Source organism: Fringilla coelebs (assembly GCF_963513975.1).
Source record: "Fringilla coelebs genome assembly, chromosome: 3".
Taxonomy (NCBI): domain Eukaryota; kingdom Metazoa; phylum Chordata; class Aves; order Passeriformes; family Fringillidae; genus Fringilla; species Fringilla coelebs.
In genome coordinates, this window is record NC_140030.1 from 83,893,458 (window position 1) to 83,908,816 (window position 15,359).

Here is a 15,359-nt window from a genome sequence, read left to right on the forward strand (position 1 = left end):
CGGCGGGACTGCGGGGAAGCGCCTCGGGACGGTGGGAGCAGTCCCCGCGGGTCCTGCGGCGCACGCGCGGGCCCCGGTCACAGCCCGGGCTCGGTCGGGGCGGCCATCCCGTCCCGTCCCGTCCTGTCCTGTCCTGTCCCATCCCGCCCCGCCCCGCCCCGTCCCCTGCGAGCGCCGTCCCCGCTGCCGCCGCAGCGATCGCCGCCGCCGATCGCGGCGGGCGGGCGCCATGGCGGTGCGCGGGGTGCCGTGCCTGGCCTGGTGCCTCCGCCGAGTTGGGGCCAGCGGCGACTGGCTCCTGCTGGAGGCCGGCACGCAGGTGAGCCGCGCCGGGCTCCGGCCCCTTGGGGCGGGTGGGCGGGTGGGCACGGCTCTCGGGGCGCAGTGTGGTGCGGTCTTGTGGTTTCTTACAGCGCTTCCCAGGAGGAAGAAGCACCGCCTCGTCCCGCTTAAGGAGCAGCCGCCGTTCGGGGCCGTTCGGGGGGGCCGCCCGAGCGGGCGCCGTTCGGCCCCGGTAACGCCGGAGGGCGGGGAGGGCGGACCCCGGCGCTGGAGTCGCCTTGGCTGAGCCTTCGCTTGTTTATATCTTTACATTCTTCTGTCGTATTTAGGTAGAGTTGTTCGTGTGATGGTAGCTTAAGTGAAGACGAAGGGAGTCCGAAGCCTAATTAACAAGGCGATGCTTTGGCAAGGTTAACAGCACCCAAGGCATTAGGTATTCAGGTGTAAACGAGGTCAAGTTTAAATTGTTTTGGTTATGTTTTGGTGCGGTACAGGAATAGCCGTTTTCTCAGCGGTCGTGGTTTTTAATCGAAAAGATGGGCCCTGGTGCTCTTCCCTAAAGCCCAGCAAGCAAAGATGTGTGCTCATGTTGGGGCAGTGTAAAAGGATTGCTGTTCTGGTCAAAATCAGGTGGTGTGGCTGATGCTGTGGCCAAGGCCTTGTGCTCACACACTGCAAAAAGCTCCCATCCAAACGTTAGGCTTTTGTTACTCCCCCATCATGGATTTGAAGCCCTGAGATGTGCAGATCTCCTTGGTGAAGGACTGGAGGTAATAACTTAGAGCCAGGGCGCTGGTAATTGTGCAGGGAATCCAGTTTGGGATGTTACTGCTCTGATTGTCTGCACAGTGGTTGTCATTCGCAGCAGAGAGGCTGATGGCATTCTGGTGCTGCAGGTGTGCTGGGCCACAGGGCACAAACTGCTTTTGCTGGAGATTTAAATCATAATTATAGAATATCCTGAGTTGGTAGGGACTGACAAAGATCATTGAATCCAGCTCCTGACTCTGCCCAGGATAGCCCTAAGAATCAAACCACATGCCTGAGAGTGTTGTCCAAACACTTCTTGAACCCTGTCAGGCTTGGTGCTGTGAGCACTTTGGTGCCAAAGGACACTGCTGATATGTGGGGATGGGATGTGGTTTGCCAGTACTGCTGTGAGCAGCACTGAACTCTAGCAGGTGAGTGGTAACATCTTGGACTCCTGTTTGCTAAATGAACTTGATCAGGGGGGAGTTTTGTGACTGGCCCTGCTTGCTCTCACTCCTATTGGTATGTGAGGTCCTGCAGATGTGTGTGACTGGGCCCTGAGGATGCCACTGCAGGGACAAATGAAAGCTGATTTTATGTTTGTATCCCCATGAAGAAGGGAGTCTTTGTCCATTTGAGTCTCTGTACCTCTTACATATGCAATCCATGCTGACAGAAAACTACATGGAACATTTAAGAGGTAGGCACTAACATGGTTAAGTTTGCTTTTGTCATCTTAATTTGCTTCCTTGCCTTTGGTTATGACATGGAGGTCTGAGTTCTTGCTCTAAACTCAAGGTGAGAACTGCTCATTACTGCAAGATAATGCAGTGCACACATGAATTAAGAGAAGTGTGCAGAGGAGGCAGCAGAGGGAGGGAGAGCAGGGATGTGCTTTACATGGCAATCTGAAATTAGATGTGATTTAATAAGATACTGTGCAATAGTACAATTAAATTATGTCCCTTCTTCCAGAAGATACTATTAGAGTCTAATCTAGTTACTTAGATCACTTTTACTACTGGTTATGAGCTGCATGTAGCTTAGATTCTGAGCCATAAGATCAATGCTGTGATTTACAAAAGTATTGTGTATTTAGGGCAATGTTGAGTGTGTGCTTTTTTTGATGGCAGTTTTCTGGGCTATTTTTTTCCTGTATCTTTCCTGTTCACAAATGGTTGAACAGATGCAACTAGCAAAAGAAGAGGGTGTAAGAAGTAATCTTGAGACCACACATGATAGTGCTAGTTTGAAGAAATGGTGTTTGGTTAGGTAATGACTGAGGTGGGACACAGATTGTCTGTGAGCAGCTTTGAGCAGCTTTGCTGCTGAGGAAGATTTCCATGAAACTGAGGTTGTAATGTGCCTCAGAGAAATCAAAATTTCCTCAGTGGGAGAGAAAGATAATACTTCAAACTTTGTCAGCTTCCATTTTCTACATACTCTTAAATTTAAATGAAAAAAAGAATCATGATATGCCAAACTTTTTGGAATAACCATAAGATGTTGATCTAGAGTTTTGCTGTACTTAAATTGAAATGCCATAAACTGAATTTACCATGTCATTACTGATTGCAGTAACTACACTACTTTATTTTTAGGTGACTATTGGCCGAGGATTAGATATCACGTACCAGCTGGTGTCAAAAACCTGTCCCTTGATGATCTCTCGTAAGCACTGTGTCTTCCAGCAGAATGCAGAAGGGCAGTGGACTGTCAAGGATAACAAGGTACAGAGACCAATTGGAGACCTTGTACTCTGAGATTCATTGAATAGAATCCATTGTTTTGGATCTAGCAATGTATGGGCTATGGTATAGCATAAGTGTGATAGAAGCTCCCTGGGAATGTGTCTTACCTGTTGTGCACTTCCAGCAGCAAACTTCAAACTGGATTACTTTCTGTATGTAGATCCACCTCTTGGTTTAGCATTTTTCAGACCAGCGTGGCCTGGCCAAGGACACTTTGCAGTCTCTGAACCTGTTTGGTGTTGCTTTCTTAAAAAATATCCTATATGAATTTTGACACAGGATTTTATCCTTTTAAAAGGATAACATTCTTGTAGTGCTAATGAAAAGATAAAGTGCAACTCCTTATTGTAGTGACACAACTGCTTTAATTATAATCAACTTCAACAAGAATCTAGTGTTAGAAAAATCATGCTTCATGTTGTGTTCAAATAAGTTTCTCCTGAAAGTTCTCCTCAGCTGATTAGGATAAAATGTTGATGTCAGTCCTCAACTGGGTCTCACTTTGACTTCAGTAATCTGCTTTTTATATCATGATCTCTCCACTTTCTCAACTGGTCTGAAAACAGTGAAATGAGTAATTTGCTTTAAAACAACACTGGTAGAACAAAAATGTTCAACACGTCATGCAAATTTGAAGGATGTTGGGGTTGACAGCAGATTAGTCAGAAAGGAATGGAGTGGCTACTATTAAAATTACACTGCTCTTACACAAAACCCTCTTGTAGTACACGTATAAACTTGAAAACCTAATATTAGTGGATGGCAGGAAACATCTACCATAGATTAACTATTAACACTTCCTGTCTGTTTTCACTGCTGACCAGTTGGTCAGCTTGTTTCATTGAATCTCATTGAGACATGTCAGTTCCCAGTATTTCTGCAGTTCATCCTGAGCACAGACCAGTTTTGCTGGTTTTGAAAACTATTTCTTGAGCTAATTTTGAAACCTTTTTTTGTGCTTGGAACATAATCTCTAGAAGAACATTTTCCTTCTTTACAGTCTCTTTGTATCAATGAAAAACTTTGTATTCTTCAAGGAGTATAGCCAATGCGTCTTTCTATTTCCTATTTTTTTTTCTAGAATTTCAGGTAACATTAATTGTCAGGAAAAATTACTGTAGTATTCTATGTTCCTGACAATGATCTATTGTGGAGTCTTTTTATTATTTAGTTCTTATTTCTGAAACTCTTGTGCAGGTTTTTCCCCTCAGAGTTCATTGTTTTCGTTCTGCACAAGCATGAATATCAGAATGTTGTTCTTGGTGCTTGTTCACAAAATCTGTAATGCAAGAATAATGTGCAATAAATAATACAGTGCAGTAACTGTAATAAATGCAACACTGAGCCAATGAACTGGATATTACAAGGTTTATTTGAAGAGGTGGCTTGTTCTGATTGAAGCACTGAGGAGGTTGGCTGTGTTTGTTTACAGTTGCCAGAAATAACTTTGAGACGATGCTTAACTACATATTAAATTTTGGTGGTTCTGTTTATTGGCAGAGTCTAAATGGAGTTTGGCTTAATAAACAGCGCCTGGATCCATCAAAAGTCTATCCTATTGCTGAAGGAGACCGTATTGAGTTGGGAGTGCCTTTGGAAAACAAAGAAACTGCTGAATATGAGTATGAAGTAATTAAAGACGAATGGGAGAAAATTAGACCCTTTTTAGCCCAAAGAAGTGACCTGGGGAAAGCTAAGAGTTCAAGACCCAAACGTAAATTTAGTTTGGAGGAATTGGAGACATGTGAATCAGAAGGCCCTTCTAACTCCAGATGCAAAAGAGACAGAATGTCCTGTGGCAATGAACCTTTAGATAAATTATGGGGACAGGCAGAAGAGGCCAAACGGCTAACAGAGAAGATAGATGTCAAGCTGCCTTCTCCTGGGCCCAGTGAGGGGGATAGTGCTCCAGTGCATGGTAGCCCTGTTCACTCCAAGAAAGCCGTGACTGTCCCCCAGAAGGACCAGAAAGGCTCCGGTCTTGTAGAGTCATGGACTGGCTTGAAAAAGCTGAGGAAATCTCTAGAAGATACAATGAAATTAAAGGTCAAAGTGCAGGAGAAGCAGACTGCAGTTCTAAATGTCAAGCAGAAGCGCAGGAAGTGTGATCAGAAGGAGATCCTAGTAATGGAACAGGAGCTGCAGGAGTTGCAGAACCAACTCTGCATGGAACAAGAGCATCAGCAGCAGCAGGTGGAGGAGCTGGAGAGGACATTCTGTAAAGAGCAGCAGAAGCTAGAGGTATAGTGGTGGCAGTAATTTTGGCCTATGTCTTCACTTTGACGGAATGCCTCGTGTAAGGCATTGATCCAAAATAGCTCTTGAACTATACAGTAACAAAAATAGTGCTTGTGTGATTTACCCCTACTAAAGTTTTCATGGAAGTATTTAACTTAGCACGTAACACAGTGCACGTACCAAAAGAAAGTGCAGAGACACAAGAGATTTGGCTGCATGGGGAATTCAGAAAAAGGTGCAAAATAAAGCATTTCAGTTGGTAAAGAAGTGTGCTTTTAAATAAAAAAATGAAAGCCATTGCCTGATTTCTCTTGCTTATAGAGAGGACAAATAGAAAAATAATCACTCTGAGTGTGAATTTCTCTCAGTATATGGCTGAAATAAAGCCCAGTTTGCATGGCAAGTGCACTGTCTTTACAATCAATGAAATACTGCATGCCTTAATCCCTAGAGGGAAGGAGATTATTTTCCTACTATCAAAAAACCCTCTCTTGCAATCTGTAAGTACCTTTAAGCAGTAAGTATATGTGATACGTTGCTTTTTTGGTAACAGACAGAAATCTGTTTGAACTTGAGACTGCTCAAAATCAGGTTTAAAGAAAGTGAGGATTCATCTTGGAGTGAGGCTAATAATTTATTAGTTACTTCCTTAAAGTCTACTGCTAAAGGCAAGATGCCAGTATCAGAAGTACTGAAATTTTGGAGTTGTGTCCTTAGAAACAATAGGACATTTACCTGGAGCTTTAGGTATCTCTGAAGTCTTTGAATGTACTCAAAGACAGAGTTGCAGCTTTTAAGCTGTTGCTGATCTCTTTGCTGGTGCCTTTTGAGCTAGAATAATGTGGAGGTATTCCAAATATAGAACTGTAAACGATATATCCATTTTAACTCATCACAGTAAATGATAGCTCTAATTTCTGTTGTACACACGTAACCCTAGAGTGGAACATCTCGCTGTTTGTTGAAAATCAGTGTTGTTTCTTTAAGCATATCCTCTAAAGAGAGTGTGCAGAGTAGTAATTTTCTGTCTCTTATGTTCTTCAAGTCTTTTTTTTTTTTTATTTCCCCACTTCTTACCCCACCCAGGGAGAAAAGTGTCAACAAGGGGAAGAGAATCTGAAGGAGCAGCTGGCCCAGGTCCTGCAAGAGGCAAGTGATTATGAGTGTGGGTTTGATCTAACTGTGTAACTTGGATATTTAAATCTTTCCAGGTGTTGTGGCCTCATGGTAGAAGACAAGAACTTTCCCTTAGGTGACTGTAAAACCTAACTGAAGTGAAAGAATAACCTGGAAGAGGGAATGCAAGATGTGATGGCCCTGGGAAGGTCATAAATAACTGGCAGTGCCTTCCAATTTTAAGTTAAGGATAAACTGCCTTAACACCTCAACTTATATGTATTGCACTTCTAGGAGGAGAACAGGAGAAATGAGTGTGCAGAACCTTATGACTATGATCATGTATTTTTAATAGGATAGCTTAGAATGGTACTCTTATAACTTCTGGGATGGTATTGTTACAGCATCGTGCTTTGATGGAAGAACTGAATCGTAATAAAAAAGATTTTGAGGAGATAATTCGAGCCAAGAATAAGGAACTGGAAGAAACAAAGGTAAGGAATAACTGCATTCTTAGTTTTATTCATAAGTGAAACATGATATACTGCATGAGCAGAGGAGATGGTTTATTTAACATTTGTCTTGGCTCTGCCTGGCCTCCTATAGTGCAAAATTTCTGTGTTTTGAGGTGGCAGCTGACACTGGGGGAGGAGGCACCTTGCCCTTCTTTATAAATTGGTGTTGAACAGTTGTTATAAGATCTTTCTCAAACATAAAGAAAGTCCATAGCAGCTGAACAGTGCATTTTGGAAGAGAAATGGGCCCATTGCACCCTTTCTTTGGAAAACAAACAAACAAAAAATCAAGCCAGAAATAACAGGGAAAAAATCCACCGACAAAAAGTGTTTGAAAAGTGAGGTGCTTAATTTTCAGTTAAAGTGCATTCAAGTAAAACTGCGTTATGACAGCAGTTCTATAAGGGATTGTAGGACTGAAGCAACGTGGAATTTTAATAATGAATGAGATAAGCCACAGTTCTTCCTGGCCTTGACACAAAGTGATGAGTGGAAAATAATTAAGGAGATCCTTTCCTGTGTCTTACTTTTGGAACTTATCACATTATCCACCACTGACAGTTTGATTTGTTTTTTTAATGTGATCTTTAGAAATTTGTTGCTGTTTCAACTATAGTTTCAGTTAGTAGAATTTGCCTGTTATTTTTAGAAGATAGAGCAGGTACTTAGCCTAATCAGTCTAATTTAACTCTTAACAAGCAAACAAAAAGTTTATTAGATTGCTAAATGCAAGTAAACGTTTTAAATTTTATTGCTTCCTTTTTTTTAGCATTTGAGGTGTTTAGTCTGTTGGGTATTCTGCTTTTTATATCAGACACAAAAAAAAAAATTATTAAAGCCAAATTCTTGCTAGGAGCAGGTTGAAAAAGATTCTGAAGAGATTGATCAGCTGGTAGTTCCTTTAGGCTGAATGGAATTTTGGCAATGACTGTTCTCTCTTCCAAGTTCTCCATAGTGGGTGGGAATATTGTCAATACTGCTGAGACTACAAAGAGGAAAGAGACTACAGATCTGGGTATGTGATAGATACCCGGTCCACTTGATATGTGGAGATTTGCAGTATGATTTTCTTCCCCTGCACACACTCCTGCCAATTGGGAAAAATCTTGTTCTTTGTTGATACACAACATGTACTTTTCCACCAGGAGGAGAAGGAAAAGGTGAGAGCCCAAAAAGAAGAGGTGTTGAATCAGATGAATGATGTGTTGGAGAATGAGTTGCAGTGCACAATCTGTTCTGAGCACTTTATCGAGGTATGTTTAAACCTGTGTGCATTTGCCAGTAAAAAAGAGACTTGAGAAGCTTTCCATAGCTCTAGTAACACAATATTTAAGCCCTTTTCTTTTCTTACCTTGTTTAACAGAACTCACAGTGAGTTCTTATGGGAAAGAGTTGATCCAGAGGTCTGTTCTGTCTGCTCTGACTCTTCTTTCCTTAACAGCAAGTTCAGCTTTAATGTCTCTACCTGCAGATAAGAGTGCTTAATCCTAAAATGCACATAAATTTGGAACACTTGTGTGTGTTTTTGAACTGGTGCCCTGAGTTGCTGCTGACAGCTGCTTGGGAAGAATTATTTCGTAGTGGACCTTGCTTTACATTGGCTAGAGTTGGACTGTTTGAGGTTAGTAAAGAGTTGGACTGTTGGAGAGGTTAGTAAAGGAAGGGAAGTGCAGTATTCAGTCAAGTCCTGGGATGTTTATATTGTTCAGATAAACTCTTTCTTTGAGAAATTGGCCTGTTTTTATTTGATTCTACAAGTAATAGGCTATGCTTGTCCTGTAGACTGTTGTTTATGTTTTGCTACAAGGTCAGTTTTATTACATTATTGTTTTACTATGGGAAACCTGATGTGTTAGTCTTGTTACAGTGGCTTAAGAGCTAGCTGAAATTTTAATTTCTGGTTTCTCAGTAAATTAAGATGCTATTTTGCAGTATCTGAGTTTTTCCATAATTTATCCTTTTCAAGTTGGAGTAACTTGTAATAAAATTAATTACTTTTTCCTGTTTCTGACTTGCGGTGACTTAAGTGACTCCATTAACTGACTTGTAACGCTTGCCTGACCTCTGGCACAGGGGAGTTTATGTGTGACTCCTGTTAGGGCTCTAAAGGCTTTGGGCTCTCCAGTCCCTTTCCCTGTATTCAGTACGTTTTTGCTTGACAGTGCCTGTGCGAGCTCGCTGTGACCAGTGTCCTTCTGCTGAATTCCACAGGCGGTCACTCTGAACTGTGCACACAGCTTCTGCTCCTACTGCATCAATGAGTGGACGAAACGGAAAGTGGAGTGCCCTATCTGCAGGCAGGAGATCAAATCAAAGACACGCTCTCTGGTGCTGGATAACTGCATTAACAGGATGGTAGAAAAACTGGATGTGGAAATGAAAGAGCATCGCCTGAGCCTTATCAGAGAGCGGAAAGGTGAGAGGTGGGTGGATGTGGCATGATGAGTACAATCTCTTATTCCATCTATCTTGCACACCTTTCTTTGGCACCTATATACCAAGATGCTCAGGGAATGCTGCAGAAACACTGAAAAAATAATAATAAGATCTCTCGACTAACTAGCTTTACTGCACAGTAAAATAAAATTAGTACAAAGTTTGGAAAAAGACTTCTGTATGAATTCCACGGTCTGGCAGGAAAACTTAGTTTAACCATGCTAAAGGTTATGCTCTTTCAAAGAGATCACTTAATAAAAGCAAAAATACATAGAATGGTCCTTGAAAAATTTACCAGGCACTTTTGATTAAACTGTGGAGTACGTTACAGAAACTCAGCAGACCTGACAAGAAGTTCTGAATTCTTTTCTGTGTGCTGAATTTATGTAGGAAATCTCTGAAAGAAACACTGGTATATCATGTAAGTATGGCTGAACTGATAGTTGCTCTGACATGTTTATTTTTGTGGAATTAAAGCCACTGTGGCTTACAGGCATAACATCTTGCCTGGGTATTGCTAAAATACTGTGCCTGATGGTGATTGCTTTATTAAAAACCCCAGTGTGGGTTATTCCTAGTCTGCTTCCTTCTAAATTTCTTTCTAGAGCACTTGACATTGGTATCTAGGTGCTGAAATGTAGATGTCACTTCCTGCTACCCCTTAAATTTCTATTGCTGTGTTCTGTTAATTGTTTTGTTTTCCCTTCATAGAGATGAGTGCATGATCCTTAATTTTGCAGTGTATCAAATTGTATTTTTACCAAAAGAAAGGTGCTTTTGACACCTTTCAGATGTGCCACGGTGGCATAGAATGACATCACTAAGGAGTGCTAGTTCAAGCCTGAAATGATAACCTATGTTACCCTTTCAGTCTGATTCCCTCAGGAAGTGCTGCATTGCTGAGAGGCTGCCCAGCTCAGCTACGAGAATTGCTTTTGCCTCTGTGGAACTGAGGCAGCCCTCGTGCATTGCATGCATCTGCAGAGTGCCACAGTGCTCCTAGGTGTCTGCTCAGGTAGCTGATGGGCACTAGCTGAAGTGGTGCCTTCATTGCAGCCCATTGTGTGCTACACCAATGGTCTTCATCCGTGTTCAAACAAAAAGCAAATGAGTTCATAGCCTACCTTCAGAAATGACTACCAGTAGGAAATAATTTAAATTTACTGTGACACACTTCAGCTGGAAGGTGAAATGGTTTCTGTGCCTCTTTTTGTACAGTGATGGAAACATTTTGATTGAAATGAAGATAACTATTTGTCTATTTAAAATTAATTCCTAAGAAAGAAGAACGATGTTGGAAGTGGCACTTTAGAAGTTGTCAAGGCTTTCTATGAAAGCTTTCTAGGAGTCTTAGTAGCGCCAGCACTAGAAGGTCAGCTTGCAGTCTTAAATAGCTTTTGATGAAGCTATAAATGTCCTGAACAATCAGTACTTGTTTGAGAACCCCTTACCACATTTTTTCTTTCCTTTTCTTACCTGGCAAGACACTGAAATAGTTAGCCACTTCCATTGCCAGTTGTGTCCGTGTGAAGGGGTGGAGAATGTCTCCTCCTCACCTGTGTTACCTTAATAGTAAAAGGCATATAGAACACTTTAGAGCATTTAAGAAAACAAGCAAACAAATAACTCGTTTTATGCTTAAAACTGAAATGAAAAAGGCCTATGTCCTGCAGCTTGAAAGACTTATTGCAAACTGACTGTGAGAAGCTAAAATACAAAGACAAGTAGTAATTTAGCACTTGTGGATACAGTGGTCACAGCTAACTTTTGTATCTGTGTGTTTTGAATGCAGAGAAACAGAATGTGATGGTGAAGCCAGCCACAGATAGTGACAACGGTGTCCCTTCTACCACCTACTCCATCTTGTCAGTGAGCAGTTGTGACAGTGAGGACTCTGAGGAGGATTCTTCCTATAGTGAAAGCTACTATGTTATCTGAACATTGTTACTGCAGACTGCCCCTGTGCTGCCTAGAACCAACCTAATGGTGTTTGGTTGACTGCTGCTGGAGGAGTGGACTGCGCACCTGGAAGGACCTGTGAAGAGGCTGGAGCTGTAAACTAGCAGCATTTGGAAGAAAGATCTTGTTTTCCAAATGAATGCACAGAAGCTTGATCTCTAAAACAAAATTGGGTTTATGAGAGAACAGACTGCCATTATGCTGGCTAATTGACTTACAAACCCTAAACTTCCACGTTAGCTTGTGACCTACTCAGTGTAATGAAAGAGTTTGTATTGCATCATTGCCCTTTCCTTAATGATTACATGTTTACATCAGCATCCCTTATTTCAGGCAGCAGAGGGAATGTCCCAAGCCTTTTGAGAACTTGGCCATCCCCACCAGCAGGGCGGAGATAGGTGTAGCAGGAAAAAGTGCCAATGTGGGTTTTCCTCTTGATTTTCATATGGCAACTAGAGTCATCCCAGGCCTTTGGCATTGTGGGTGATAAAGGGTGGGATATGGACACTGTTGGCTGCAAGTGCATTGTAAGCTAGCTGCTGGCCATTGGCTTGCTCTGTTTATGTCGCCCATTTATCATTAGATAGGGATAGAGGAGATTAAATTTTCCAGAAGTCTTTAGCTAGTGTTCTTTTCATTTAGTGTCTTTGGTTTGTTCCCTCTTCAGGTTTTCGCATAAAGGGTTTTAGAACTGCGAAGCAGCACATCCAGAAATTTTTAGCAATGATTTAAAAACAAATAATCAGCAGCAAGAGAGGAACCTCTGCATCTGCAGGTGTGCTGCTCTCCAAATTAATGAAACGTCCTGTTGGCAGGGTAGGAAAGCAGCATCTGTAGACAACCACAAGATACAGAATGAAGCACTTAGTTTTATTGTTTACAAGACATAGCTGTTGAGCTGTGGGTTGTACTACCCTCATGCCAAATCACTCATAAGAGATTCATAAGAGATTGATCAATTCATCATCAATTCATAAGAGATTGATCAAGTCTTACCTCATCCTATCATGTATTTGTCTGTTGAGTTCCATTTTCTAGTGACTTATGCTTTCGACTTAGCTGTTACATGGAAAGGACTCTTACACTGTGAGAACAGGATGGGGAAGCCCTTCTCATCTGTAATATTTCTTTGGCTCTTTGTATATACCTTTTTGTTTCTATGTTTATTTTGTTTAAGAACAAAAATATAAATCCATTTCTGCATTAGTCTTCTTTGGTGCAGCCACTGAGATGTCTTCTAGTTGTCTTTAGACTTTTTTTAGAAAACAGACTATCTAATTTAATGACTTTGCTTCGTGTTTTGATTGCTGTATGCAGTGTGATTATTGTAAAGTTAATTGAAAGGTGTTTGTATTCAGGAACTGATCAAAGACAGCCCAATCCTTCAAGACTGTGACTACCCTAATGCTAATTTAATAGCTACAATCATACCTCTTACCTGCTTCCCCCAAGAAAGATCCCATAAAAAAGGTGCATGAATGATGTCATAAGGAAGTAGTGCATTGTGACAAATTTGATCAGTAGGATTCAAACAAGGGAGGCCTGATCTATGGGCCAGGCAGCTTGCTTAAAACTTAAGTATAAGGTTTCTTTTGTGAAGGAGACATTACATCTTCTGTATTCTTCTTTCTCTTTTAATGTTCATTTTCTGTATGTGTTCTTGAGAGTTTCTTTTGTGAATAGATGCTTTCTAGAATGAGAAGAGCATTCCTCAAAATGCTCATGAAACAGGCTGATGTGGAACAGGCATTTCCGATGAAGAAGATAAGGAAAATACTCTGGTTGCGTAGGACTGTGAATTCTTTGACTCTGTATCTCTTCCATACTGCTGTGCTTTTTTTCTCATTTCATTTTGCAAAATACATATTTATTTTATTATGTTGGTGTTTATGCATATTGCAGAGAAGGATAATATTTCCCCTGCTAACAGAGTGGTAATCTTTGGTTTGGTTTCTGAGTGTGTCCTCTTTTCACTAGAACGTGAAAAATGTAAGTGGTGTATTCCAAATTATTTTTGCTCTTACTAGTAGGTGCATAGTAAATATCCACAGACCAAGGTTAAGTATTATACTGTCCACGTACAAAAGCTTTTCACTGACAAAAGCAGACCTGTAAATCTGCAGTGTGCTCTCCTTTGCTCTAAGGTCTGGATCCTTTCTTCTACTTGGTTGTTACTTGGTTCTACGTGGATGTGCCCATAATATCATGGAAATATGATGCCCTGAACTGTTACCTGTCTTGGGATGGCATCAAGTACTTCCAGATGTCAGGCTACAACTGAGCTAGTCACAGATGATGCAGGACAGGTTCAAGACTTGGTGTTTTCCCTTGGAAGGCAGCTGTTAGGTAGTGTGATAATCAGACACTTTCAGAGCAATACATTGTTGGCATCAGTGGAAGAGTTGGGAAGGGGTGCTAGTAAAAGGGGACCATCACAGAGGAATGTTTACCTCATACAGATCTGTGGAGTTCAAGACCAATCTGACCATCTCGTGCAAGAAAAATATAGAGTGGGACCTTCAGACAAAGTTTAGTTATTAAAGAAGCCCTCCCATTGAGTCACAAGGTGCAGACAGGGCCCCTTGCTTTCTAAAATCCTTCTCAGAGAGGAGCCTGGATGCGGCTGGATCCAATCTTAGCCCCAGACCATCAGTAGTTCATATGTAAAGGATTATATAGGTGTAAATGAACCTTTATACAACTTGGTCTTGGAGGATTTAAGGATGGCAGACCAGATATATAAATATGTATGATTTATTATGATAATGATTGGACAAAAAGATCTTAATCAGAATTATTTACTAAACAGTATAGGAGGTAGAACAGCTCTTACAGTGCACTATGATGCAATATTGAAGGAATTGTCTTAAAGCAATTGTTTTAAAACTAGGAAAAAGCCTAATTAAGTAGAGATAATGTTATTCACCCATGACTGTAGACTAATTTCTTCTGCTCAGTCATGAGGAGTAACCTTGAGCAGCATCCCCCATTCAAGGGAGAAATCTCCACACATACACTTCAAGAAAGGGTATATTTGAAGACCCTGCCCTTAAAATTTGGGACTGAGCTTTTATAGTATGAAGTTATTGACTGTCAATCATAGGTCTCCAGGCTAGCTGTGTCAGCTCAGCAACTTTGGATAAATTATCTAGTATCACTTACTGGTTCTGGGTATTTTACCAGGTCTACTACATCTCACTATCAGGATTTTTAGTTTTGGGACTGATGAGTCAGACTGGTTTCAGCATTATTGAGCATCAAAAGCATCATGATGACCCCATCTTCATTTACCATGGATAGCTTTTCCCATAGTCATTGTTCGAGTTCTTTTTCCCATTCTGGACAAGCATCCTGATACAGGGCCTTAGCAACAACTGTCAAATTTAACTACAGAATGTCTAACAGGCAATTCAATAATCCGGCTGTGCCCCCCTTCCCCCAAGTGAAGTGCAGGTTTTCTTTTCCAAGGTTTGCCCTGACTAGTCAATGTTTTACTTCCTCCTCCTCACCCTTCCATCTTGCCATAACTCAACCTATTTAGACACACAGTTTACAGGAACTACATAACCACAAGCCACACTTCCCAAGTAGGATCCTCTTGTCTCTTGATCCTACCGTGTTTGCTTTGGTTTTGTGAGACAAGCATTCCAGCTTGTGTGCTGAGCTCTATGTCCCTAGGGTTCGAGCTTAATGCAAACTACAGGACGGCTCCCAGGATCAGGTTGGAAAAGACCTCTGAGTCCGACCCATGACTGCAGGCCACCACGGGAACTAGACACGGGGAGTGCCACATCCAGTCTTTCCTTGAACACCTCCGGGGATGGTGACCCCACCACCTCCCCGGGTAGCACATTCCAATGTCAAATCACCCTTTCTGTGGAGGAATTCCTCCAGCTGTCCAACCCCAACCTCCCCTGCACAGTCAGGGGTTGTGTCCTGTCCTGGTACAGTACTAGCGGCCAGTGGGAAGAGGCCGATCCCCACTTGGCTACGACCTTCTGGGAGTTGTAGTGAGTTATAAAGTCATCTCTGAGCCTCCTCTTCTCCAGCCTAAAACACTCCTACCATCCACGATCGATAAACATTTTTATATCCATTTATTTACAAATCATTAGGTCTGTGCAGCGTTTTCCACAGAACCCCGCCGTTTTCAGCCCGGGCCGGGGCTGCCCGGCTCCCGCCTGCGGACGCGGCCCGCGGGGCGGTGCGGTGCGTCACTGCCGCGCGCCGGCGGCCGGCGAGGCCCCGCGCCAGGGGCGGGCCGGGGGCGGTGTCAGCGCCGCGTCAGAGCGGGGAAACGAAAGCGGCGGCG

At 42.2% G+C, this 15,359-nt stretch overlaps 1 protein-coding gene across 2 annotated transcripts; it reads left to right on the forward strand.

The window, feature by feature from the left end:
• The first annotated feature begins 18 nt into the window (after nucleotides 1-18).
• Nucleotides 19-12,904, forward strand: RNF8 (ring finger protein 8). Of its 2 annotated transcripts, none has more exons than XM_084203575.1 (8): nucleotides 19-319; nucleotides 2,634-2,762; nucleotides 4,284-5,024; nucleotides 6,108-6,170; nucleotides 6,542-6,631; nucleotides 7,798-7,905; nucleotides 8,864-9,068; nucleotides 10,881-12,904. In XM_084203575.1, exons 1-8 carry the CDS (start codon nucleotides 230-232, stop codon nucleotides 11,024-11,026), a joined length of 1,572 nt encoding a protein of 523 aa, XP_084059701.1. In that variant the 5' UTR covers nucleotides 19-229; the 3' UTR covers nucleotides 11,027-12,904. The 2 variants fall into 2 exon arrangements, with proteins under 2 accessions (XP_084059701.1, XP_084059700.1); XM_084203574.1 differs by having other exon boundaries at nucleotides 122-319; nucleotides 8,864-9,075; nucleotides 10,881-11,060.
• Nucleotides 12,905-15,359: the final 2,455 nt, after the last annotated feature.